The 25,915-nt window shown below is 42.7% G+C and overlaps 1 protein-coding gene across 1 annotated transcript in view; it reads left to right on the forward strand.

Annotated features, from left to right (window-relative positions):
• Positions 1-25,915, forward strand: part of Col4a4 (collagen type IV alpha 4 chain) — a 123,792-nt gene that overhangs the window by 22,983 nt on the left and 74,894 nt on the right. Inside the window, exons 5-9 of the mRNA XM_013157409.3 lie at positions 18,561-18,695; positions 19,443-19,487; positions 20,253-20,369; positions 22,009-22,077; positions 24,770-24,805. Coding sequence (XP_013012863.1) covers positions 18,561-18,695; positions 19,443-19,487; positions 20,253-20,369; positions 22,009-22,077; positions 24,770-24,805 — 402 coding nt within the window. The remainder of the gene's footprint in view (positions 1-18,560; positions 18,696-19,442; positions 19,488-20,252; positions 20,370-22,008; positions 22,078-24,769; positions 24,806-25,915) is intronic.

Consider the following 25,915-nt stretch of genomic DNA (forward strand, 5'->3'; position numbering starts at 1 on the left):
TCTTCCCAGTTTGGAGGAGCTGTCTTTTCACTGTCTTCATACGGTAGAGCGCTGCCGGGGGTCACTTTATAAGGGCACTAATCCCATTCACCACTAGCCCCCTTTTCCTGACTAAGTTCCCAGATCTCTTAATTCCCTATCTCTTAGGACTGTCACCTTGCGGCTGAAAGTTTCAGCATATGAATTTTGCAAAGACACAGACATCAGCTCAAGGTAGTGCCAGAGGTATGAGTGATACTCAGAAAGTATGATTCAGGAAAGATTGGTCTTCATTGCAAAACATTACCTTACTGAGAGAAGGGACCAAATACTACTCTGCTCACATTGCTTCCCTGTCCCACAGTAGGTGAGCAGTGTGTTTGGAGTCCTTTGTTGAGCTGTCTTACTAAGAACCACTTTAGTTTCTCCATCGACGTGCACAGGTTATTTACAAAAAAAGTCCTGCTTCAGTGTGAGGTTATTTATTTATTTGTACCAGGGAAGGGGTCCTCTGTCTCTGAGCTACATCCCTGGCACTTTTTACTTTTTACTTTGAGACGGAGTCACACTCTGTGGTCTGGGTTGGCTTTGGATTCATAATCCTTCTGACTCAAGTCTTCTGAGTAGTTAGGATTGCAGGCCTGTGCCACTATGTAAAGTTACAAAAGCAAGTATGTCAAGAAAAGATTAACTCCATGCTTCTAAAATTGATGACCTTTGGGCTTTGAGACCCAACAACAGTGGATTTGATCAGCTTGGGGGAAAAGGGGGAAATTGTAAGATGGAGAGGCCCAGCTGCTTTGGTAGAGAAGCCTAGAGGGTCCTCCGGTGTAAAAAGGCTGAAGTTATTTTAGCACCAGTGCTGCAGGCCGTTAGAAATGCTAGTCCTTCTAATCCAGTGGTTCCCAACTGGCTTTTGAGACACTTGGCAGTGCTGAGGCAGTTTCTGGGTGTCATTGCTGGGTGGAGGGGTATAAGGGGTGGGTAGAGGCCCGGGATGCCACTCAGCATCTTGTAATGCCTGACGTGGCCCCCACACCACAGAAAGATCTGTTCCCACCTGCAAGCAGAGCCCAGGTGGAGAATTTCTATTCTCACCCGATGATGGCTGTCAGGTGTGTGTTATTTTTATTTCCATCTGACAACACAAGGAAGCAGGATTCCCAAGAGCCCTAATTAACTCGCTAACGGGGGGCCAAAGCCAGGAATGACATCCAGGTGTCTGGGTTCAGCTCTGGCACTTGCTGCATGATCAGGGGAAGATGATTATGCTAAGGTTCCAACACCTGGCCTTAGTGTGACTGTGGACTGGGGTGGGCCCTGTAAGGGACCACACCTCATTTTCCTTGTGTTTAAATCACTGTCCTCTCCCTTCGATTTTCCTGGGTTGTTAAACAATCACAAGCCGGTGCTTGTACAGAGGATGAAGGCTGCCTGTGGACGACCAGGGCTCAAGGTGCTGAGTTGCTTACTCCACTGTGTCCCTGATCCTGGGTGGCCAGGGCCGCCAGGAAACCTCGTGTCCTTCCTGAGTGGGTGGCTTCTCCCTGGGAGGGCTGTCGGTGTGGGTGACATGTTCCATCTGAGAACGTGGGAATGCAGCCCGTTCATAACGAGGAGGAGGCAGTTTAGGAGGTGGCTTTCTCAGGCCTCAGCAGCCAGCCATTGCCTGCAGGTTAAGGTGGCTGATCAAATGAGGGACACGTTCAGTTCCAGGGGTCCTTGAGGCTACCCATCCATTCATAGCATAGCCCAAAGGACCCTTTGCTGTGACAGCTGGTGCTTTGGAGCCCAGAGCTTGGAGCTAGGACTGTAGGACCCCTAAAGAGGAACAAGTGTGGGCTCCTTCAGTGCCCAGAATAAGGTTTGGCCTCTTCATATATCTGCAAAGGCCCACAATCCTGCCTCGCCTTGTTCATTCATGTATCATCACTCACCATCACTGATCTGTCTCCGGCTCTCTCCGGAAGCCACTCTGAACATCCGCTTCTCTATCCCTTTCCACCCTGATGCCATCTCTGCAGGGCACCACCATGCAGGCCTCCCTGCTCATCCCAGCTGCACTGCCCTCTCCTGCCTCAGGGAACAGTTCTGCCCTGCCCTTCCTCTGTGCTTCATCCTGTCTTGTGTCTCCAGTTGGGTCTCAGTGGGGCTTTGCTTGACCCTCTTGATTAGATCACAAGCTTGCACTCCTTAAGATGGTCCTGAGAATGGTGGGAAAAGTTTACCTTGACTCCTGACCAACAGGAGACACTCCAGAAAAAGAAACTGTCTGCATTCATTTCTCCCTTTGGGAACTAAGGGTCATTTTCTTAGTTACCTTGAGATTATCACAGAAGACAATCCTTTGATAATTCATGGACATAAACCAATGGGTGACAGATTCCAGCCTATGACAGGATTTGAGAGCCTGCGCTGAGCCCAGGCCAGCATACAGAGAATCTACAGAGGGAACTACTGTTTCTAAGAGAAGGGCACACAGTTGGCAAGGAATCTGTCCTCAGATCCAGCCTTCCTTCTCGCACACCAGCATGGAAGGCTGCTGTGGAAGGAGCAGTTACTCATGGTTCACATTTCTTTGTCTGTTTCGAGTCATGGTAGAGATGGGCACATTGGGTGGCAGGTCCACTGCAGCCACTGCTGCACTCAGAACTTCTCAAGGGGCAGTGGCATCTTGGAAAGGGCTCCAGGCTTATAGCAGGTAGGTATTTACCATTTGACCAAGCAAATGCTAACCAGGCTTAAGGTAGTACTGGGAATCTAAATACATCCCAAGCTCCCACCTGAGAATAAAAGTTTGCACTAGAAAGCTGGACTCCTCCTTCTTGGCCATGCCATCCCAGGGTTCTAGGGTGGACCGTGGTTTTTTACATAACTGATTGGTTTTCAAGGTGATTATGGATTCAGCCCCAATTTTATTTAAAATCTTCTGCAAAGATATGAATGAGATTAAACCAAGCCGGTCTTTTAAGTTATTATTTATCAGTTTCAAGGGGAAAAGCTCTATGTAGTTAGTGGCCACTTCCTTATGGGAAAATATTATGTCTTATTCTTATGGCATAAGGCAGGATGGGCCTTTTTATAAGATTTAGTAAGCAGGGTGATAATAAAGACAGTTTTTATCATTGATTGCTGAAAGAAGGATTTATGCTACCTATGGTTTAAGGGAGTTTAGCAATTGTAAAATCAACAGAACATTGTGATAAGTTTCATACAAGGACTTAAAACTCAAAGACCATGTTGGGTGGGTTTTTTTGTTTTGGTTTGAAATTCAAAATTAAACATTAACAAGTTACTCGGGAATTTTAAATCACTAAAATATCTATAGTATGAGTATTCTCTGTCCATTTCATTCATTCACTGGTCCCTTATATCTTTAAGAGCCTTAATTCAATGATAAAAACAGAATTTGTTTGGGGAATTTTAATTATTGCTGATGTTTTTCATATCACTAAATTATTTGACACTAAGTTCTCAAACTCAGTCTCTATCACACAGCTGTGTTTGAGGCCACAGTCTAACTTTATTCAGGATGAGTAGCTCAGGACAACAATTTTTACACCCCCAAATTCACATAGTTATGTTCTATTTTGATGGAAGCAAGGGCAACAGAAAGTCTGGAAAGTTGGTCTGTAACCAACTCTATAGTTTTTTAATTATTTTCTTTTTGTTCTTGTTACAATTTCTTTCTCTAAGGACCCTCTGATTCATTTTGTCCTCACTGGAAAATTCTCAGTCAGTGAATCCCTGTCTGCATGGCAGACTTGGATGCTTTGTGGGAACAGAAAAGGGGCCCTGAGATTGGACCATTGTTGTTGGGGCTGTGGAGGAGCAGGGTGCTTGTCCTATAGAGGCATCAACATCTAAAATTTTTCTAAAACCTGGTATTAAGTATATTCCTGATGGAATTCAGCCCACTGATGGAAAGGTGACATGGTGGCTTAGTTTGCTCAAGTGTCACCATCAGGAATGGTAACCATAATTTTAGAATACTTGAAAAAGTTAAAGGAATAAATCTATAATTTCATCTATGAAGGTGGTTGAAGAAATATTTCTGAGGAAGGTTTGGTAAGCCCAGAGAAGAGGAGGAAGATTTTCTGCCTCTCATTTTACAGTTTTGACTTGTTGATAACATGGTAGTGGAAGCAGCAGCAGTAGCTGATTTCTACATGGAGAAATAACTCAACTAACACAACTTTTAATAGCTACAAGTCTCTTTTGACATCTAGCATTTGTGCAAGGAGAAAAAGAAGAGAGAACAAACTTGTATTTTCTTCCTGCAGTGCAGTGTATATTTTCCAGGCCAAATGTGCTTGTAGAGCTGATATACAGCAAGATCTTCCCTAGGATTCCAAGTTGTAGCTTGGGCCTGACGGTACATCTGCTTAGTCCAGCCACCTCATTCAACTGTCTGTGACTTGCAGCAGAACATTTGGCACCTTGCTGTGGAGTTTAATCCCACAGCAATCCTGCCCAGCTCTACTGCCCACTGTGAACCCAGACTAGGCTGGGACAAATATGGGACCAAATTGAACTTTAGCGGCTAAGATTTGTATTGCCGGAGATCGATAAAAAATGGCAGATAGTTAACAGCAGCTATAGAGGCTTTCTGAGATAGCCAGCTTAGATTCCAGGAATGGTGCGGTGTGGGGAGTCCTAAGCAGAGGGAGATATACCCTGCCGACCCAGGAACGAACTAAGCTGAGAGAAACCTTGAAAATGCACTTCAGGTGCTGCAATTGGAACAGCTAAAGTCTTGGTGCCGCTGTCAGAACTCGCGGATTGAACTCGCTGCTGCTGCTGTGCCTGAATTGGTTGAAACTCCAGTAAGTTGAAACTTACTGGAGATGCGAATGCTCTGAGAGAGGGAACCGGTGAACCGAATTGAGAGCAGAGCTGGCGGGGAACCCTGCATCGACTTGTGCTGAATGAGAGGAATAAAGACCTTTCCATAGACAAAAAGGCTCCAACAGAGGACATTCTGGGACTGGGCAGAGTGGCTGGAACAGGGTGCTGCAGTGACTTCAGTCACGTATTCCCCTCTCAAGTGGGATTGGTGGGGAGTGCTTGACCTGGGTGACGCCCCGGACTGAGGCCCAATAGGCTAGCCCAAACCAGGTCCCTGCACCTGGCAGTGCACCCTAACACAGTAAAGCCTTCAGTAGGTTGACCTGGAGGGGCAGGCCCAGCATAGGCTGCCGGGTCTGTACCTCCTAGTACACTGCAATGGGCAGGACCACCTAGTCAGCGCACTTCAGACAAACTGAAACCAACAAAGAAAGAAACTGGGCCTCCTATATACACCTGTATGGAAGGAACAAAAAATATGAGAAGAGAAGCCAACAAGAAAGGGTCCTCAGTCCCCAATCCTGAGAACACTGATCCAGGAAAGGTAAATGCAAAGGAGAATGAGGACAGAAAACATGCAATATCAGGCAGGGCACCAATAGACACAAAGCGATATCTTCGGGACCTCATAGATGAGTTCAAAAGTGAAGTATTTAACCAAGTAAAGCAAGATATAAGTAGAATAATTAAAGAAATGCTAAGCACCTCCCAAGAAAAAACAGATGGTAGAATGGAAGAACAAAAAAACGGGGAGAATTGTTTGATGGAGAAAATAGAGAAAACAGAATACATGAAGCAGGTTCAAAGAGATTACCAGGAAACTAAAACTCTATTGCAAGCCAGCATAACAGCTTAAAAGAAACTAAGGATAGATTATCTGAACTGGAGGACAGGTTTGTAATGTGGGAACATGAAAGGGAAAACTTCTTAAAAATAACAAGGAAACAAGCAGTAACAATACAAAGGCTAGAAGATGATAAGAAGATCTGTAACTTAAGAATTAAGAATGTAAAGGAAGAAGCAGGGATACAAGCAAAGGAACTGCAAAGGCTATTCACAGAAATAATCAAGGAAAACTTCCCAAACATAGAAAAGGTAAGGATGCCCAGATGTATGGGGCATATAGAACTCTAGTCACCTACCATCAAAACAGAACTACACTCAGGCATATAATAATCAAGATTCCAGAAACCAAATATAAGAACAGAATGTTAAAAGCTGTCACAGACAAATATCAGATCACTTACAAGGGAACACCCATCAGAATTACAGCAGATTTCTAGGCACAAACCATCAAATCTCAAAGTGCATGGGGCGAAATAATCCAAGCTTTGAAAGATAATAACCTCCAGCCAAGATTGATATATCCTGCACAACTGTTTCTAGAAATTAATGGAGAAACAAGGTGCTTCCAAGATAAAGAGGAACTGGAGGAATTCGCAACCACCAATCGACTTCTACAGAGAATACTGCAGGGCATTCTAAAGAGAGAGGATACCAGAAACAGTGGCAGAGAGGTCACAATGAATGGAGCAGAAAGCAAAATGAAGAAGACAGACTACTAATGACAGAAAAAGAGCTCAACAGAAATGAGGCAAAGAAGGTTAGATATAATTTCTAATATAAATGGCCTAGAAGCACTAACTTAAGGGAAAAAGAGAATTGCAGGCAGAGTGGATCAAGAGATAGGGTCCTCCGAGAGGCTCTTTATAGGAAATATAATTAGCCGGAAGAAGGTTATATGGACCAAAATCAAACATGATAAAACGGAACTTGATGTGATAGGGAACTAAAGAGTAATAGGGGTAACTAGACCAGTATTTATGGATAGGTTGAACAGACAGGCTTTAGTAAATGAAGAAATATAATTGGAAATCCAGCCCAGGAGTGAGAAAGTTCAGAAACACTTAGGTAAATAGCAGGTCCCCCTCCCCAATACAAAACCATGAGTGTTGGGGAGACCCAAAAATGCACAGTTCATTCTGGGGGAGTAAAGGGGAGGAATAGTTTTCAAAAAAAAAAAAACAGCAGAAGATATAGTTATTAGTGTATCAGGAATTAAAACCCCTGTTACTTGTACCACTCTGCTTGGTTGGAACTTGTTCCATCCTAGTTTGTATACAAGCACTGGCTCTGAGGACACAGACAGCTGTCCTGAAGATAACAGAACATAGCATAGTGGTCATCTTTAATTTCCTATTAGCTCAATCAAGATCCCTGTATGACTTATACTGTTGTATCATGACTGATCTTAGTTAAATCTAACTTGTTTGATTGCTGCTTATTATTGACAGATTTTATTCAAAACTGTTAAGTTGCTAGTATCAAGTTGAGTATAAACAACTATACTGAAAATGACAATGATTCACTACAATATCCATTCTGATTTGATTACTACCTGTTTTTGTAGCTCTACACTATCTACAAAGTTGTATTTCTGTTAATCCTGTTATGTACTGATATGTTCAATTATACTTTATCTGATGATATAGCCAATTCTGTTGATGATAATAAGAAACAGCACAGTGACCATGGTAGAACTCCTTATACAGCAGATTTATATGTCTTTTTAGTTTTATGTGTCTATAGGAAAAAGTTTAGTTCTGTCCTGTTTTGTTCTGTTTCTCCCTCCAATATAGAAAGGATAGAAATACGTGTTAAGACTTATGCTTGCGTAAAACCTATAAACAGTTTATAAGAACTGATCTTATGACACATGATGAAATGAACAAATACTTTGAAGGAAAGAAAGTGGCCCTGCAGTACCCAGCGCTGATTCTGGAATGTTATAATGTGAGATCCAGCAATATTATTAATCTTTGTTCAGAAGGATTTTAATCTAATAAGTCTTGTTAGGTCTCAACATAAATAAAGATATGGATAAATGCATACATGTCTAAGTGTATAGGAATGATAGCCATAATACTTAGTTTTTGTTGGATAGTTGAACAGAATGGTTTGCAATCTCCCTGGTTGAATTCCCATTTATATGTTCCACTTTTGTATCTTGAACATCTGTTTGTGGGGGGACAATATGTATACATCAACTAGTGATTTATTACTGTTTATTTCTTTTCTTTGAAAGTATGTACTATTTCTGCCTGTTTTCTATTTTGTTTTGTCTTTCTTTAAATAAAAAAAAAGATTTAGATCACCATTGAGGCAGTCTTGCTATGGGCAGAAAATAAGGGTGAACGATACAAGTGCACATGACAGTATGACCCAGTTTCAGGGAAAATGGGAAGCAATGCATCTAGGAAGATCTTTCTAACTCAAGGATAGCATCTGAATTAGTGGAAATGCAAAATTATAAAGATCATAGGAGAAAAAGGTCAATTTCTTCTTTTAAATACCATTTTCAATAATTTTCCAAGACTCTCACAGAGAAACAGCTAGATTCCAGGGTGCTCATTTTTCACTTTTATATCATAAATCTTGTCTGCCTTCATATTGGCCTCTGAGCTTTAAACTAATAGATTTCTCTTGTATCACTAAGGACTCGGGTGCTCATCCGATGCCTGAGTCATAGCTTGCACTCAATGGTTATTTGCTTAAAAATGGAAAAGCATTATTAATTGCAGTTAAGATTCACCTTTCAGCCATTGTTTTTGGGTACTGCAGGAGTGCTAGGAACTATTCTTTGTGCTTGGGGTATATCAGGGCAAATAAGTGACAAAAAAGTTTGCTCCCTGCCTGAGGGAATGATTTGGTACCCACCCCACGTGGTTTTGCATGGGAGTATGTGTGTGGGCTGGTGGATCACAGGGAGATGAGGGGTGACCTTGAGCTCAGACCTGACAGAATTAGAGGTCACCCAGCCCGAACCAGGAGGAAGCAATTTTGTTAGTTCCTGTAACAAATTAGCGAATATTTGGTGGCTTATTACAATGAAAATTTATTCTTCAACAAATCCTAGAGGTCAGATGTCCAGAGCAAGGTATTGGCATTGCCAGGTACCCATGGGAGGATCTCAAGGAGAATCTTTTCCTTGTGTCTTCTTGTTCCTGGGGCTCTCAGCAACCCTTGGCATTCCCTGGCTCCTGGAAGGCTCAGTCCAGTCTCTGACTTCACCTGTCTTCTCTGTGTTTCTCTTTCAAGTCTCCTTCTGTTTCTCTTCTTGTAAGGTTACATGTGATGGCATTTAGTGCCTGCCCAACTAATCCAGGATAAACACATGCTCTCCATAGCCTTAATTTTATCCCACAGGTTCTTGGGACACAGACATCTCTTTTGTGGACATCATTCAACTCCTACAAGTGCTTGGCCAAAGGAACAGTTTTGGGCTCTGATAAGAGAAGCAGACAGGTTACTGTGTTCCAAGGATTGAGATATTGCCAGGAAGGATTTTTATTCACAGAGAGAAAGCAAACAAGTAGCCTAAGATGCAACTGATAAACAGACTTGAGTCACCTTGGATAACCAGGAATTTTTGACATTCCCAAGGAAGAGAAGAAGCAGACTGAAGGAATAGCATCAATAGACCACTCTAGCTGTTTGGAGAATATAGCTGGGGTAGGTGGGGTAATATCAAGGGAAGCCTGGTAGGAGGACACTGCATCCACCCAGCCACGGGTCATGGCATCTTAGCAAGAGGTGAGTGTGGAGGTGGAAAGGTGGGTGGGCTGGGATGCAGGCTTAATTGCAGGAGGGAAATTCATGGGGTGAAGAGGGACAGTTAGGGTTTTCAGGCCTCACAGTCCCTGTGAAAGCAGTGTGTGGACAGTAGGGTTTGGCCAGGGAGCATGTCTGAGGAGGGCTGATAGGCAGTCCAGGCTTGAACTAATAGAGCCTTAGGTCAGGTGGAAATGTGACCAGTGCTCAGCGGGAGGGCAGAGCCAGGGAGGGGCTAGGAAGGATGGTTTTGCTGTGGATGCAGTGGACTCCACAGAAATGGATGCATTTGTCCCAAAGAAAGCATGACAAGACCAAGGCAGCCCCAGGAGCTCCAGAGGAGGCCCCCACCCAGGAGGAGGAGGAGGAGCCATATTGGAAATGAAGGTAGGAGGAAAGAGAGAAGGGCGCTAAGGGGAAGGGATACAAGCAGACAGGCCAGAGAAGAAGGGACATCCTGCTGGATGATTGTCAGCAGAACTTACAGGAGCCCCAGGCAGCCTTAATCAGTTTCCCCAGGAGGTGCATGATGCCAGGCTGTTCCTACCACCGTGTTTCAAAGTAGGAAAGCCATTAGCCAGGGACTTGGTCCAAAGGTGACCTTAGGGTTCCGTGGCAAAGCCTCTTTGTGCCTATTGGTTCTCAGGGCAGGGTTCTTACGCACCAAGCTGTCGCCTGGAAACACATCCCTAAATCTGTGTTTCCCCAGGCCAGAACAATCAGCTTACTCCAAGCCTATTGTGAGCAAGAGAGGACAGTTTAAGGAACAGGAAAATACTCTCCTCACTGCAGTGAAGTCTTCTCAGATGGGCTAATCCTAGAGTAGTATGATTTCATCATTTATTTTTACAGCTTTTCCTAATATTCAATGATTTTTTTTTCCCCTGGGTAGACTCTGGAGTCACTGTCTGGAGGGTTTATTGCAGCACTCTGGCCCATTGGAAGGGTTGCGTGATACTCTAGTGACACCCAGTGGCTCACATTTTGAATTACTATTCAGCGTGAAAGCGGGAGGCATTGGAAAAAAATAAGATCAGCATAAAAAAGATGTGTTAAACATTACTTTGGGCCAGTATTTAGCTCCGTGGCATAAGCACCTGCGGGGTAAGTGCAAGGTCATGAGTTCAGTTCTTGGTACAAAAAAATGTTGCTTTATTAATGTCCATTATAGAAGTACTAATAGATCAAACAGTCTGTGAGTATGTGAGTAGAATGCATATTCTGCAAGACAGCTGCCAAGGAGTTGGGATGGCAGTAAAATTGTACATGAGTCTCTGGCCTCAAAAGTTTTCCAAAAGACCTCGCCTTAGCCAGGCTCAACATACTACACATAAAGCAATGGTGAAAAATGGATGCAGATAATATTCAGGTGTTAATTGTTTTAGGGTCGACCCAGGAGTGTAGCTGAGGGATTGGTAAGTTACTACAGAACACAGGTTAGCGGAAACCTCCAGGTCAGAAGAATTGGGTTTTAGTTTCTGCTTCCACAGGTGTCTGGGATCTGGGGACGCTCGCTTCATCTGTCTGAAGCTCAGCTTTCTCTTTTGGGCAGGAGGAAGCAGATACAGGGGTGCTTTTCTGCTTTGCATGGCTGTAAGAATTCCATGGGGAGACTGTAGCTGGTTATGTCTAAGCTCAGCTCATGGTCCTGATTACAGCTGTTACTATTCTCACGGCCATGTGTGTTACTAAAAATGAAACTCAAGGCCTTTGTACATGCTGTAGGCAAGTGCTCAACTACTGAGCTGTATCTACAGCCCTTTTTTAAAACTTAACTTTGAGATAGAGTCTCACGAAGTTGCCCAGGCTGGCTTTGAACTTGCATTCCTCCTGCCTCTTCTTCGCAGGTAGCTGGGATTACAGGCTCAGTTCATAAGCCTTGCATCGTGGTCTCAGTGTGATGATGGGAGGAAGGTGGGTTCTGAGCTTCCGGCGAAGCAAGGCTGTTTTCACCTCCAGCTGACGGGTATTAGTGTGGGACCAACAGGGGCTGGGCTGGTGGGATGGTGCTCCCCTGGGAGATGTGCAGAAAAACAGGGACACACAGGAAGTGGAGGTGGAAGAAGATGAGTTGACAGCAGTCTGGGGGTTGAGGAAGTGAGGGAGGCTGACTTTTGGGAACCCATGCTCCCGGGGACTGCACTGTCTGGTGATGCTGAGACGGTTGCATGAGACGCAGTTCCAGCCATGATGTGGTAGCCCTGGTCATGGGAGGGACATAGAGAAGGAGGGAAAGAGGCCAGCACTGGCCACCAGGCTTTTAGAAGATGATGGGAGGACAGAGCGCCATCTGCAGGTACAGGGTGGAAGCTACGGGGAAAGGAGTTCGGGAGGAGTCAGCTCTGCTTTGGCTTCCCTGGGGGCAAGGAGGACCCTCCCTGCTACCAGCTGAGTGGTGGGCAGATCCCAGGTTTGCACAGAAGCTGCCTGGTCCAGCCTGGATTCAAGCTACCAGGAGAGTGAGCTACAGTATGGGATGCCTCCCAAGAAACTTTCCTCTCCCTTATGGAATAATAATCCACACATCTGTGTTGTAGTTTGCATTAAATGAGGGGAATCGTGAGGAGTGTTGAGCATGTAACCACGCTCAACAAATACATTCCTTCCCCTTCCTAGAACACTTTGGGTAGCAGTGTCATGGTCTTGGCATCCAAGGGTAAACTGAATATTTCTGTGCAATTTTGTATAAGAACCTTGCTGTTATTTATTCACCCATTCATTTATTCATTTATTTTTACCTCTTTTCATTGGATCAATTCGTGCCGTGGACAAAGAATGAGGCATTTGTAGAAAAAAGTGGGACTGTCCAAGTATTTGCAGTCCGGTAGGGTGTGATGCTTTCCACCAGTTCTCACACTGCTAAGTTGACAAAGGAGTCCTTAGATTGGTGTCATTCCCCATAATGTCCAGAGGGAGGGGCAAACTGGTCAGTGGCTGCCAGAAAGGCTGATTTGAAGATTTGGCTTTTAATAAAGGACACATTCTCTTAGTACATTGGTCACTGGCTTTGCCACCTCACACTCAAACTCACAAAGCACAAAGGCAATTTTATACACAGAGTAGGGAAAAAAAAAGCAAGAATATTACAGCTTTCCCCCCAGGCAGCTTTCCTTGTGCTGGACTGAATCCATTGTAGTATCATGCTATTACTGCTGGTGGGTGAAGGCTGAAGATTAGGAGTGGGTGCAGTTTTTCTTTAAGAGAAACCTTTCTTTAAAAGATGCAAAATTCCTGTGATTATTTAATGACTCGCATTATAAAATTGCCTTTTATGGGTTTGTTATTTATGCGTGCGATTAATTTTATTATGGCCTTATAAATAAGTAATACTACATATTTGCTTATAAGCACAGTTTTTACTGACCTCCTTTCATATGAAATAATTTAATGAAAATAGAAAGTATTCTCTACATCACTGGATATATTATTTACTCAAATTTGGTGAAACGACAGCCTACTATTTCAAAGACTAGCATTTGGGAAATTTTCTTGACAGCTTTCTGACAGATTCACTATGTTACCCAAGGTTTAATGTATTTCTTTAAAATTTTTATCGTATAAAAATGCCTCACAATACATAAAAACAGCATTAAAAATAAACTTGCAAAGTCTTCACACCCCTAAAAAGGGGGGGGGCTTGTGTTTGTGTTAGTTTTTCCATTTCCAAAGTAGTGATTGCTCTTCTGCTTCATGTGACTGAAATGCAGAGCTAATGACAGCCACATCATCTCTCAGTGTGAAGACTTGCACGTCGCTGCTCTGGGCGTCTTTGCTCACAGTGTGGAGTTGTTCCCTGCACATCTGGAATCCTCACCCTTTTGCATAACCACTGTAAACCCCTGTCCCACGCAGTTCAGACCTAAGAAAGCATTTGTACGCACCTTTCTTTATAGTGGGCACCTGTGCCTCACTCCTTCCTGTTAGGGTTTGTGTGATGGCTTAGATCTAAACTTTTCTCCCAAGTCTCTTATGTTTGGAGGGTGGTTGGTGGTTGGTGGTGCTGAACTCATCAGTGGATTCACCCAGGGATGAATTCAGTATCTGTGTGAGCTGTGAGGAGGTGGAATTTGCTTGGAGGTGGGTGACTGCTTCATGATCTAGAAAACTGTGTTCTTATTGCTGTCCCTTCCCTTCTCTCTGCTGTGACATGTTGAAAAGCTTCTCTCCACTGTTCCTCTCCACCATGCCATTTCCACGTGACCATGGTCTGTAACCGAGAGCCAAAAGAAACCTCTCTTCCTTTCCTCAAACTCATTCAGAGGTTTACTGCCTAAAGTCACATTTTAATGGCATCAAGAGAGTGAGAACTTACAGCCACTGTGGTATTTAGAAGTAGGACCTCTGGGGAGTGGTTATCTTAGGTTGTTAGTCTATGTCATCCGTGATTGAATGATAATGACTTTAAAAGGATGAGGAGACCACACACTGAGACACACACATACACACACACACTCCACCATGATGTGATATAGCTCAGGGCCCCTGGACAGAGCCTGTACTGTACTGTTTAGATCTTAAGCCAAAATCATGAACCAAAACAAATCTGTAACTCTTATAAAGTAACATGTCTCACGTATTTTGGTATAGTAACCAAAGCTGGCGGAAACAGCTGTCTTTCTTACCGTCCTCCCTGGACACTCACATTGTGCTCCTAAGAGCTCATGGGCCAGTGGGTGTAGGGGAGACACACAAATAAAGACAGAATCATGGTCACAGGTGATAAATATTATTTCTTTGGTGTCTTGGAGAGGCTTCTACTTCTTAAGGGTGGGGACAGGAGAATCCATGGGAGTTGAGTTGTAGTCAGCCAGGGTGGGAGGGGAGGGGAGCCTGCCTGAGGCAGGACTGTGTGCAAAGGCCTCTTCCCCAGAGATGACCCAGAAATCAGTGTGGCATTTGGAGGCAGGGGAGTGGACAAGAACAAAAGCAGAGGGTCAGAATCCTCAGTAATGCAAACAACCATTCCCCATTTTACCTTTGTAAGAGTATTTTTTATGGCACATTCTCAAATCAGGACACATTTCTATACTAAATGGAGGTTTATCATTCTTGGCACCTGCTAAACATTTCTATTACTTTTTTTCTTCCTCTGCAAAGTTCTGTTAGCTCACTGGTTCAGAATTGTATGTCTAAAATCATACACATCACAGATATTTATAGCATGTTGTCTCTTTCTCAGTTATCCTTTATATTCAAGCATGCATTTTGTTGCATGTCTAAATAATAAGTTGTTCTAAAGTACTGCATTCACAGCAAGTAATTTGGGGGAGTTTGTGTATAAAATACATGCCAGATGAGAAGGTAATTCCCAAACTTAATGAAAAAGCAGTTATTTCCTAACTCTTGCATTTTAAAAAAGCAAGCTTTTAAACATGTGTTATTTAATCTTATTTAAAGCAACATTAATCTTAGAAGTATGGTTAATAGACATAGGTTAGAAAAGGTCATTTGGAATAATTAGTATTCTTATTTTCATGCTGTAGTTTAAAATTTACATAGTACCGATTGTATATTGATCTGCACTCACAGTGCTCCCAAAGGGTTTACACCTATACCATTACACTTCATGTTTTATTATTGTCTCTTTTGTGACACATATTTGTATATGTTAGCCTTCTTTAAAATGCTAAGATTTTAGTACTTTTATGAATACACAATAAATAGTAGCCATTGTAATGATGCTGAAAAAGTGTGAAGAAACAGAAAATACATAAAAGTATAATTTTAACTTGTAAAATTTGGGCAGATGTTAAAGGTTGTCAGTGTTTCTTGGGTCGATGACTTAATGGTGAAAGGGAAATGTAATTAATCCTTATTATGAGGGTCACATTTGATGAAGCACATAAAGATAGAATGTGTGCATATCTCACTCTTGTCATTTCTGGTATATCCTCAAAATCTTCTTTGAAGCATGTATTTAGGGAAAGTGCTCTTCTGTTTCATTGCAGGTGAGATCATATGACACACTATTCCATGACTTGTTTCTCTCACTTAACAGTTATCCATTGTAATAACGGTAGTTAGCATCCATTTAGACAGGCACTTTCTTAGACAGCTTTACTTGCATTATCCTCTATATTCTTGAGGCACTGACAGATGAAGATGCTGAGGACCCCAGAGATAGACAGGAACCTGGCTAAGGACACAGCTCAGTAGTAGAACACTTGCGTATCCTGTATAAAGAGTACAGATCGATCCTCAACATCAGAGGTGTGAGGTTGGGGAGAAGAAGGAAAGAATGAGAGAAGGAAGGAGGGAAGGAAGAATAGACTCAATTCATGGGACAGGGCTGAGCTCCAAGCGCAGGGGGCTGATGACAGAACCTGGACCACCAACCACCATCTTTCCTCATGAGTGCTGTGAGGATGTGCTACCTCAACCTAGACTGATGCTTTTGCTCTCCTGTAGGGCTAGTTTCAAATGTCATCAGTGTCCTTCACATTCTCCTCAGACCCATTGCTTTTGGGACATCAACTGCCCATATCTGCATCTCTTTATCTGAGGACTTTTGTCAAAGCCCCCAAAGCCCAAGGCACCCTGCCCACCATCAGTGGTCCTCAGCCCATGAGGGAAATACACTGATGCCCTAGCCCCGTCCAGAGTAACCTGGGATGTGTATTCCATGCTGACCCTCAAGAGCTCCTCAGTGTCTAGATCCTGTTGCCTGTGGTAGTAACTAAATTCTTGTTACACTTTCTTGACTGCCTTCCCTTTCAGTGCCAACCTCTGTTCTTTACCTACCTCCTGCATTGACTTTTGTCCCCCACACTGCTCTGGGGCTCCCAGATGGAGCAGGGTATGTAGTGTCCACTGTGTGACAACACTGTAAAGTGCTCACTTAGTCTCAGATGTTGGTAGACTTTCAGAGGACTCCCAGTTTTCTGGGCAGTTACAAAGAAGAGTATTGTGGTAAATAATCCTGATCCAGACCCCATGCCTCCAGGGCACACCCCATTCATGCACACCCTGTGCTTGTCTGGCCCTGGCTAGGGCCAGCATCATTCCTCCCAGGAATGGACCAGTTCCCAGGAGTCATTTATTCCTCTCAGGGTACTCTTCGGTGTGGAGTTGGCCATGTGTATCCTGTGGCATTCAGACTGATAGACCAGAGGGACCCCATGGTCATGCCCTGGGGTCAGGAGAGTGGCTGGTGAGCAGAACACACTCAATTGTAAGCACACTGTATTTCCTGTATGGGGCCATGTGGTAATGATTGGCCAGAATGGATGACCACTTAGCCCATTCCCTGAAATCGTCTGCTGACTTGGGTTGCCTCAATTTTTTATGGAGGTGGGACTCTGCCCTGGGCCCCTCATACTCAGGGAGGCAGTCTTATTCTAGAAGTTTAATTGAGTATCTCCTGAATCTAGCAAGCTTTCCTGTCTCTGTGTCAAGACTTATTTACTCATTGGATGTAATTATCTGTTCTTTAGGGAGAGAGGGAACAGACAACAATTTTTTAAAAATCTTTAGACAAATTTCAAGAAGGATAAAAGACTCCTGCCATGTGAACAGTGGGAGAGTCATTTGGAAAGCCCGATGGTAGACTCTCAAGGCCCTTTAAATAAAATGGTGTCTTCATGTCCATACATTGATTATTTTATAAAAAGTGTTTTTAAAAGAATATATAAAAATGAGTTTATATAAGTCAGGGTCACATTTTGATGGAACTGCCATTTCCAGCACCTGAAAATCACTTTGCTAAACCTACAGGGCCTCCCTGGAAGAGGTAGAGGTGGCTGTTGCCACCTTTCCACCATTCCTTATGCATGCCAAAGACTCTCAACAGCGGTTTGTGACCACATTCCTGTCCCCTTAGTTATGTACTTGTATCTCATTGGAGAGGTGAATAGTTCGGCTCTTTAAAAGTAGGCCAGGGCCATGAACTGATTTCTGCCTCAGTGTCACTTGGGGTGTTCCGCAGACCAGGGCTCAGAGTAGATAGGAGGGAGCGGGAAGGCCTCTTAGGGCGCCAAATGCAATGGAGACACAGAGACAGGTGAGTTTCAGATCCATTTGAAGCATAGAAACAATCGATTGAGCTTGGATAAACTTTGACCCAGGCTATCCAGGCTGGCTTCCAGGCCGAGTAGATGGGGAAGAGAGGAGGAGGGCCGGATTTAGGGGATGGCTATAAAGAGTTCATTTTTAATTTTTTTTTTTTTTGCCCTGTTTTTGTTTTTTAAGCTGGAGGTAGCATTGGCTCCAGGGAAATGTCAAGGATGGGAAGGTCTGGAATTCAGAAACGTCCAAGCTGAGGGTGCTGGAATCCAAGCGGGGCATTTAAAATTATAGTCTTAGAGGGGGACCCTGTGTGTAGGGTTAAGGCCAGAGGGACACGGGAGGCAGGGACGGAAGAGAACCCGTCCTGAGGTTGGGGAATGGTCCTCATGCCCACGCCTCCATGCTGCTGTGTGATCTGCAGCTGCCCATGGCGGCATTGCCGAGCACCAGTGCAGTGGGGCTCTGTGCCCGTTAGTGCATGGAGATCAGGGGTACAGAGAGGAAGGAGATCGCCAGCGCTGGGCCTCAGGGCCCCACTTTTGGGACCTCAGGGTGAGTGCTGAGCTCATGAGGCTTCACCAGCTAAAACAAGAGGTGACATTTTTATTCATGGATGCACAGATGTAATGTGACGTGGAGAGCCTAAGTCCAAACTGTGATAGGGGAACAAAGTGACAGAAGCTAAACCCCGAAGAAGGCAGAAAAGCCATTAGATATTCGGAGTAAATAAGAGATCGGACAGTTTTCCCATCACTCTTAACCTCTGTCACTTACGTAAAGACTTTGATATTTTTAATTCTATGCTTCATTAAATAGTTCAAGATTTACAAAAGCAGTTGACCAAGTGAAAATAGTAATAGAACTATAACTGCTTATATAAATGTTTCTGTGAGCACAAAGACACTGCCTAGGTACGCTATACTCACGCAGTATGTAAACTCACCGTGCAGCTTAAATTCAGGTTGGAAAAGTTGTTTTTATTGGATGGGATCAGACACTTGTGCTTCTGTGACTGGAACACTCTCAGATCTACCCTTTCCGTCTTCTGTAGATGAAAGGGACCATTGCTTGTGGTAGAAGACACTATGAATTGTTATCCTTGCTCCTTTCTTTTTTAGGGTCAACCAGGACCGCTAGGACCGCAGGGTCCCATAGGCCCTCTAGGCCCCCCAGGACCCATTGGGATTCCCGGAGAGAAAGGACTGAGAGGTGATCGTGGCCCTCCCGGGGCAGCAGGGGAGAAGGGAGACAAGGTGAGAGGCTTTATCAGTGAGAGAGCTGCATTAACCTTTTAGCAATGCCTCTCTGCCAGCTTTTATGATCACAAGTGGAACAAACTTGCATCTCATCACAAATAAATCTGTGTTCTTCTGTGTTTATTAGTCCTTGTTCTCCACCCGTTTTCAGAGAAGTCTGCACTTTTCAACTTTTTCTGTGCACTTAAGTATGTGCCACTGAGGCGCTGAACCATTTGATGACCAAAAACAACCAACCAACCAATCAAATGGAAAAAAACTAAGTGATTTCTTAAGTGTGTCATCATAAGCCCTTCTTTTCTCACTCAGTAATGTCTTAGAGATTATTTCATATTAATTTTCGTGGATTGAATTTATTCCTTTAAAATGCTGCATCATTTGCCATATTATGAATAAAACCATCTTTGATTTCCTGGCAGTGAGAGCCTGAGATTCCACCCCAACTTTGTATCATGTATAAAAATAATCTGGTAAATTGTTGCTTCCATTTAAGAGTTTGCTATTGTATGATAGACCTTCAGGAGTGAATTTCCCACTGCCAATATGTTGAATATTTTATTTGAGTCAATACTGTCAACCTTTAAGTACAAAAGGTTATTTAAACTCATCAGAATAAAAGCAAGTGACAATGACTGATGAATATCCTTAAATATCAGTCATTAATATTTCCTGTTTCCAAGTAAATCAACTTGTTAATCCAATAATTTAGCAATTTTTATATCATTTTATTTTCTTGGATTTTAGGGTCCAACTGGTGTACCTGGATTTCCAGGTTTGGATGGTATTCCTGTAAGTTTTCTTGCATTTTCTCCATTTTTTTTAAAAAGAAAGCAGGCACACTCACCAGAATCCTTAAAACCACATGTTCAAAAAGTATAAATGTTGGGCAAACTTTTTGTTTTTTTACTCCAGCACACATAAGGGTAGTTGTACTTCAGTTTTGTATAGTAACTCTAAAACTAAAAGCTTTTCCTGAAAAACAAGGCTTTTGAACAGATTAGAGGTAAAAAAAAATTCAAAAACAAGGTTATATATACTTGTGACATCAAGTACAGTGTTATGAAAGTAAATATAAACACAATGAAAGCTTTATTTCCTGGTGAGCCCAAGCATTGGAAGTAAGTGTACTTAAGATTCATTTCTAGGCTGGGGATTTAGCTCAGTGACGTAAGCACCTGCCTTGCAAACATGCAGTTGTGAGTTTGATCCTTGGTACAAAAAGAAAAAAAAAAAAAGACTTGTTTCTAACATTGAGTTAGCACTGGAAGAAAGAAGAGGTATTTGGGGGGCTTAACAACTCATTGGAATCTTTCTAATGATCTCGAGGTTTTCCGTCTCAAATCTCCCAGAATATTCTAAACTATATTAATTTAAATTTGAGTGTATTAAAATATCTTATTTTCAGTTTCACTACGCAGCGTAACACTTTTGGGCAGGGAGGGAAGCTTTACAAAACTAAACAGTATGTGAATCATGATATGAGATTGTATTGCATAACCTTTATGTTACGATATTCTTGCAAAAACTCTTCACTTACAGTTTTGCTTTTGGTAGGGTTACCCAGGGCCTCCCGGGTCCAGAGGCAAACCTGGAGTGAATGGATACAATGGCTCAAGAGGAGATCCAGGGTTTCCAGGGGAAAGAGGGCCTTCTGGCCCACGAGGCCTCCCGGTAAGAAGCCCATACCCAAGCATCATAGAAATCGTAAGAGAAAAGGCCCTGCAGTAGGAACAGGCTTGGTACATGCGAGCAACAGAGTGAATATGAGTGGTGGCTGAGAGAGGATTTCTAGGGATGCGGATGGAGAGGTGGGCAGAATTTGAATCTGGGGGACTTGCAGACTGGCAAATGTGCATTTCTTAAGCTCTTAAGTTGAACCATATCTCATTCTACAGAAGGGGGCACACTCAAGAGCGCACAAGTCTCAATGGTAGCTTTAGCTCTGCAGGCAGCACTGACCACAGTGCTGAAGTTTGTTGCTGTGGTCTTTCTGCGCAACAGCTGTCTTCCACCTGCCTCCTGTGACACAAGAAGCAACTCTCACTGTGTACATTAATGTGAAAAGGGCCGTGCAAGACGAAGCCACCCAAACCACTGCACAACCTTAGCACCAATGAGAAAAATTACCATTGTTTCATGACATTTAAGATGTTCTGTTGAAACATTAAAAGTTCTCTTATTGTCACTTATAAATACACAGGAGAAATAAAAATTAAAACTAACCCTTATTTTTCAAAACACATTTCATTGTAAATACTTACCAAGAATAATTCGTACAGTGCTGGCCTTGTCATCGTGTATTTTATGATGTGAAGTGAATGTGTTTTCTGTGCCTTGGCAAAATGTCATACTTCTTTCTCATTTGGACTGTTTTCAGTGTTGTGAAATAGCTCACCGAGTTCCTATAACATCCAGTTTTTCCTTCTGTCATTTTCTCCAAGACTTTGCCATCCTTTTCATCACGATCTCTTTCCTCCTTTATGTTGATGAGTTCATCTTTCTTGTGTTCTTCTGGCTGCCAGGGTTTCATGAATGACAGCAATGCCCACATTCCCACAGACAGCTATTTTGTCTCTAACTCCACTTACATTCTGTTTGAATTTCATTTCCAGGATTCCAATTTTTCACTTACTTGTTTTGCTTTTGTCTTTGTCAGCCAATTCCCTCTTTCATCTGTCCATTTTTGTGACATATCATTTGGGTTTACCCCTGGGGAGTAAGGAAGAAGCACACTCACCTGCTTTGCTGTGCACATGCATGTGTGTTTGTGTGCATGTGTGCACACGTATAACGAATGTACATTGATCAATGATTGCAACTGGCTTCTATTATTTGTTGATTTGCAAACTGAACAGCTGGAAGTGAATCTTGTACTCCATGCAATTACTCAACTAATTTCAGTGACAAAAGTCACCGAAATTTGAACCATATTACTGGACTGGTGTTATTTAATTGTGGAACTGAAATTCATGCAGACTGGAGCTGTATAAAGCCAGGACTGCCTGTGAGGGCAAACCTGTCTTCTCAAGCAAACTCGCCATGGAACCATTAAGATTTTCCCACCGGAAGTGGAGTCACACACTCTGAGGTGGGGTCAACTTTGAAGCCTGTGTGTTCCTTATAGGATCTTGACATATTGACCAGTAGAATTCCTAAGTGAAGATATGTTAAGATTTCAAGTAGAATATAAGGCTGTTCTGTTAGGAACACTTTGGGGAGGAGAGTCCACTGAGAAATTTACTTCACTTAGAAAGGAAAACACTGAAATGGCAGTGTACATTTTCCTCTTAACTGATTATTTTATTCTTAGGGCCTGCCTGGAGAAAAAGGAGAAAAAGGAAATTCAGTGTTCATTTCAGGTGGCATTAAAGGTATTCGAGTAAGTATTACGTTCTTTGTAGGTTTATTATTTTTTTCCAGTAGGTGAGCCATGTAGACAGGGATTTTCTGTGGAGTGTCACTGAGTACACTAATTTTCCTTTTAATTATTACCCTCACATACTGAGATGGCACTGTCTTTCATGTGTGAAAACACTGGTCTTACTTACTATGTCTGCGAGCTTCTGGTACCAGCAAACCATTTGGAATCATGAGGATATGTTTTTTTCAGTTGCTCAAGGTTGTCACTATTGACATTTTGGGCCAATCACTGGTTTGGGGGCTTCCTGGGCATTGTAGGATACTGACCAGCCTGCCTGACATCTGGACTTGACCCATTAGGTTCCAGTAGCATCTTCTTACCCCCACCAGGAACATTTCCAGACATTACCAAATGTGCCCTGAGTTGGGCGGAAATCACCCCCGGGTGAGGGCACTGATTCATTTATAGTTAGAATATCCTAGTGTTATTATTTATCTTCTAGTATAAAGTCACCACTATTGAATCTGAAAATCATTAAAACCTTTGCACTTCTAATATTTTTAGCAAGGAATGATGTGAAACATTCAGGAATAAGCTGAAACCATCTCATCTCTCATATGAGAATCCTCAGATGAGAAAAGGAGTCCAGCAGACATGACAAAGCAGGAGGAGGGAGCATTTGCAAGACAGGGGGTCGTTTTTCTTACGGAAAAGCACTATAAACTGCGCCTACACTGCTTCTAGTAAACCCTAATTTCTGTGCCACCTGGAGTGGGAACACCTGAGCGGGGGTTTCTTCTGTGAGTTCACAGAATTTGTTTGCAGCCTCTGCCCGCTCCATCCATGTTGGACCGGAAGTGCCATGGTACTGTGGTTCTGTTTCCAGTTGTGTCCAACCTGTAGCCAGCCGTTTCCCCCTCCTTTTAAAAATGTCATAATAAAATATTTTTAAAAGGACATTTTCTTGCTTATATGCATTAGCCACATCATGTATTTTATATACAGCCCCAGAGAGCTCCTCTTCACTCAAAAACAAAAGGGCAGAAGATGGCCAGTAGAGCCGGGTGGACATTCCTGAAATGATATATGAATAGATAGTATCAAAACAGGGTTGTTCTGGGAGCCATGGTGGTGACCTCGAAGGCGTGAGCTGACCCTTGCTTGCACTGTGACTGGAGATGTTTCCTTAACCTAGCTGAATGGTAAAAGAAAGTTAAAATAATATCTACCTTGCCTTCCCACTGTTAAGATGATATGTTATAAACAATTCAAGTTTTGGCATATTATAAACTGTATAATGCTGTACATACAATATTAGTTTTGATGAGTATTTTTGTAACTGCAACAATAGAAAACAAGTGTGATAGAAAGGGAGATGGGTATGAGAATTCTTTTTATTACATCTTAATTATCTAAAAAATGTTTTTACCCCATCTATTCTTCCCTTTGCCTCCATCTCTTGAGTGTGAGAATTGTTCATCTTCAGAAATAGAAGCTTTCTAATAAAATGGACCATAAATCAATTATATTGAGGCCACCTCTGTATCTACTTTGCAGGCATGAAGGTGACTATTTTAAAAAACAGTAACAGAAAACTAGCAAGTATTGGTAGCAGTGTGGAGTTGGAACCCTAGGGGAATTGTTGGTGGAAACGGTTTGACTCTTGTGGAAAGTAATTCCTCATAAAATTAAATATAAGATTGCCATGTGATCCCACAGTTTCGCCTCTGTAGATATAACCTAGAACAGTTGAAAGCAGAGACTCAAACAGATATTTAGATACTCGTGTTCATTGTAGCATTATTGACAGTAGCCAAAGGGTGGAAGCTGCCCAAGTAGCCATTGACAGATGAATGGAAAAACAGATCAGCAAATGTGGGTGTAGCCACATAGATAGATATTAGGCTGCTTTGCAAAGGAAAGAAATTCTGACACATGCAGAAACATGAATGAACCTTTAGGACATTGTGTTATACAAAATAAGCCAGGCACAAAAGGACAAATGTCGTATGAGTCTAATTGAGAGAAGTCAAATTCCTAGATGCAGGAAATAGAATGGTGGTTGCCAGGGACTAAGAAGAAGGTGTAGTGGGGGGAAGATGGTGTTTTAATGGGTACAGAGTTCTACAGAGGAAGTTAAAAACATTGTGCGATAACAATGTGATGTACTTAGCGCCACAAAGATATCTATCACCCAAAATGGTTAAAATGTTAAATTTCATTTTATACATAATTCACAATTTAAAAATAGCCTAAAGCCAACACAGTATTACACTTTGGTCCTGTAAGGTAAGTTGAGTCTCAGCACAGAATAACAAGCCTGAAATTCGGACCAAAGTGGGTGTGAAAGGCCCTCCTTCTGGGGCATTCCCAGAGAGCTAGGCCAGGTGCAGCCAGCAGGCCAGAAAAGGGTGACCTGCAGCAAATGGGGCCATTGGGTGGAGAATTGAGAGCTGAAACAGAAGGGCAATCCTGTCTTAACTCTACGCTGTCAGGACTCCAGCAGCATCCTCTGGTCCCTGCCCAGCAGGAGAATCTAGGGCCTAAGAACAGGAAAAGGGAAATCACCTCCATGCAGCCCTGAAAAGGTGAACAAACTGAGCTCTTAGACTCATCCAAAGAGCTCTTGAGTGTACTTCCATTTTTATGTCATCTCTGTGTTAGGAAAATTGTACTGCTCTTCCTAAACAGTATACCGTTACTATTGCAGGGAGACAGAGGGGACCCAGGAGCACCCGGCTTACCAGTAAGTCTCCAGAGCAGGCTACACACTTCTGTCTCCTTCACACACACCTTTCTGCTAGCTATGCAAATTGTGGGGCCCACATAGTACAAAAGGAAAATCTGAGTTCCTCCTTCAAAAATTAAGAATTTCAAGATGATGGCAGCAGAATGTTAAGTCCATGTGTGATGACACAGGCCACCCGGGATGTGGTCCTTGGGCCTCAACAGGCTTCTTCTTACATTCCCTTTTTGTCTATTGGTGATCAATTGACATCGTTTAGGTCTCTGCAGACGTTTAACATTTCTGAAAGTAGATCTGCTTAGAAATTATGTTTATTATATGCATACCTGGGCCCCCTGCATGTGTACCAAGTAGAAATTATCCTGGTCTGTCTGTCTACTACTTTTTGTCTGCAAATCAGTAATTTATTATATTATATTATATTTGATATCTTGCCCCATCTTTTCTTGATTATATTTCCCCGATTGTCCTTTAATTTGGCTTCACAACATCTTGGTATTTTCAGATTTATTTTCCCAGGTTGATTTCCCTGTTACCACCAGAATCTCAGTTCTTTGTAATAAATGAGATGTATTTGATGCTTCTGTCCTCTTCACACAGAAGGCAGCTTTTGTACACTCACAAATTACTACACGTGGAAGTAGAGCAGAGGGCTTCTCTCCACCCCTCTGGCTTGCTAGCGTAGAACATGCCTGTGGCAGTGTGTGTAGGACATTGTGACTTACCTGTCTCACAGAATTGCTTGTGATGGAGTCACCTTGTTCCTGGGAAGGGGATGACATTGCTTCTCACTTGGGTCTTGTAGACGACCTTTTACTCATGTATTAAAAAGTATAAATACATTAATAAGTAGATATTAAAGGTTGCTAACCCTAATAATGTTTTTTAAATCCAGATGTGATTATCTATGGAATTTAGGAATAGCTAGCAACAAGTTTTCTTTATTCTCAACTTTTCACTTGTTGGTTGGAGATGGGGTCTTGCTATGGTGCCCAGATTCCCGAGCTCAAGTGAGTCTTCTGCTTCTGCCTCCTTGGGATCTGGGGCTAGAGCTGTGGCCCACGGTGCTAGGTGTCTTTATCTTTCACTCTTACAAGATTTATGTGTTAA

This window comes from Cavia porcellus, unplaced genomic scaffold (genome assembly GCF_034190915.1).
Source record: "Cavia porcellus strain 051 isolate PalLab524CR breed Dunkin Hartley unplaced genomic scaffold, mCavPor4.1 scaffold_26, whole genome shotgun sequence".
NCBI classification, from domain to species: Eukaryota; Metazoa; Chordata; class Mammalia; order Rodentia; family Caviidae; genus Cavia; species Cavia porcellus.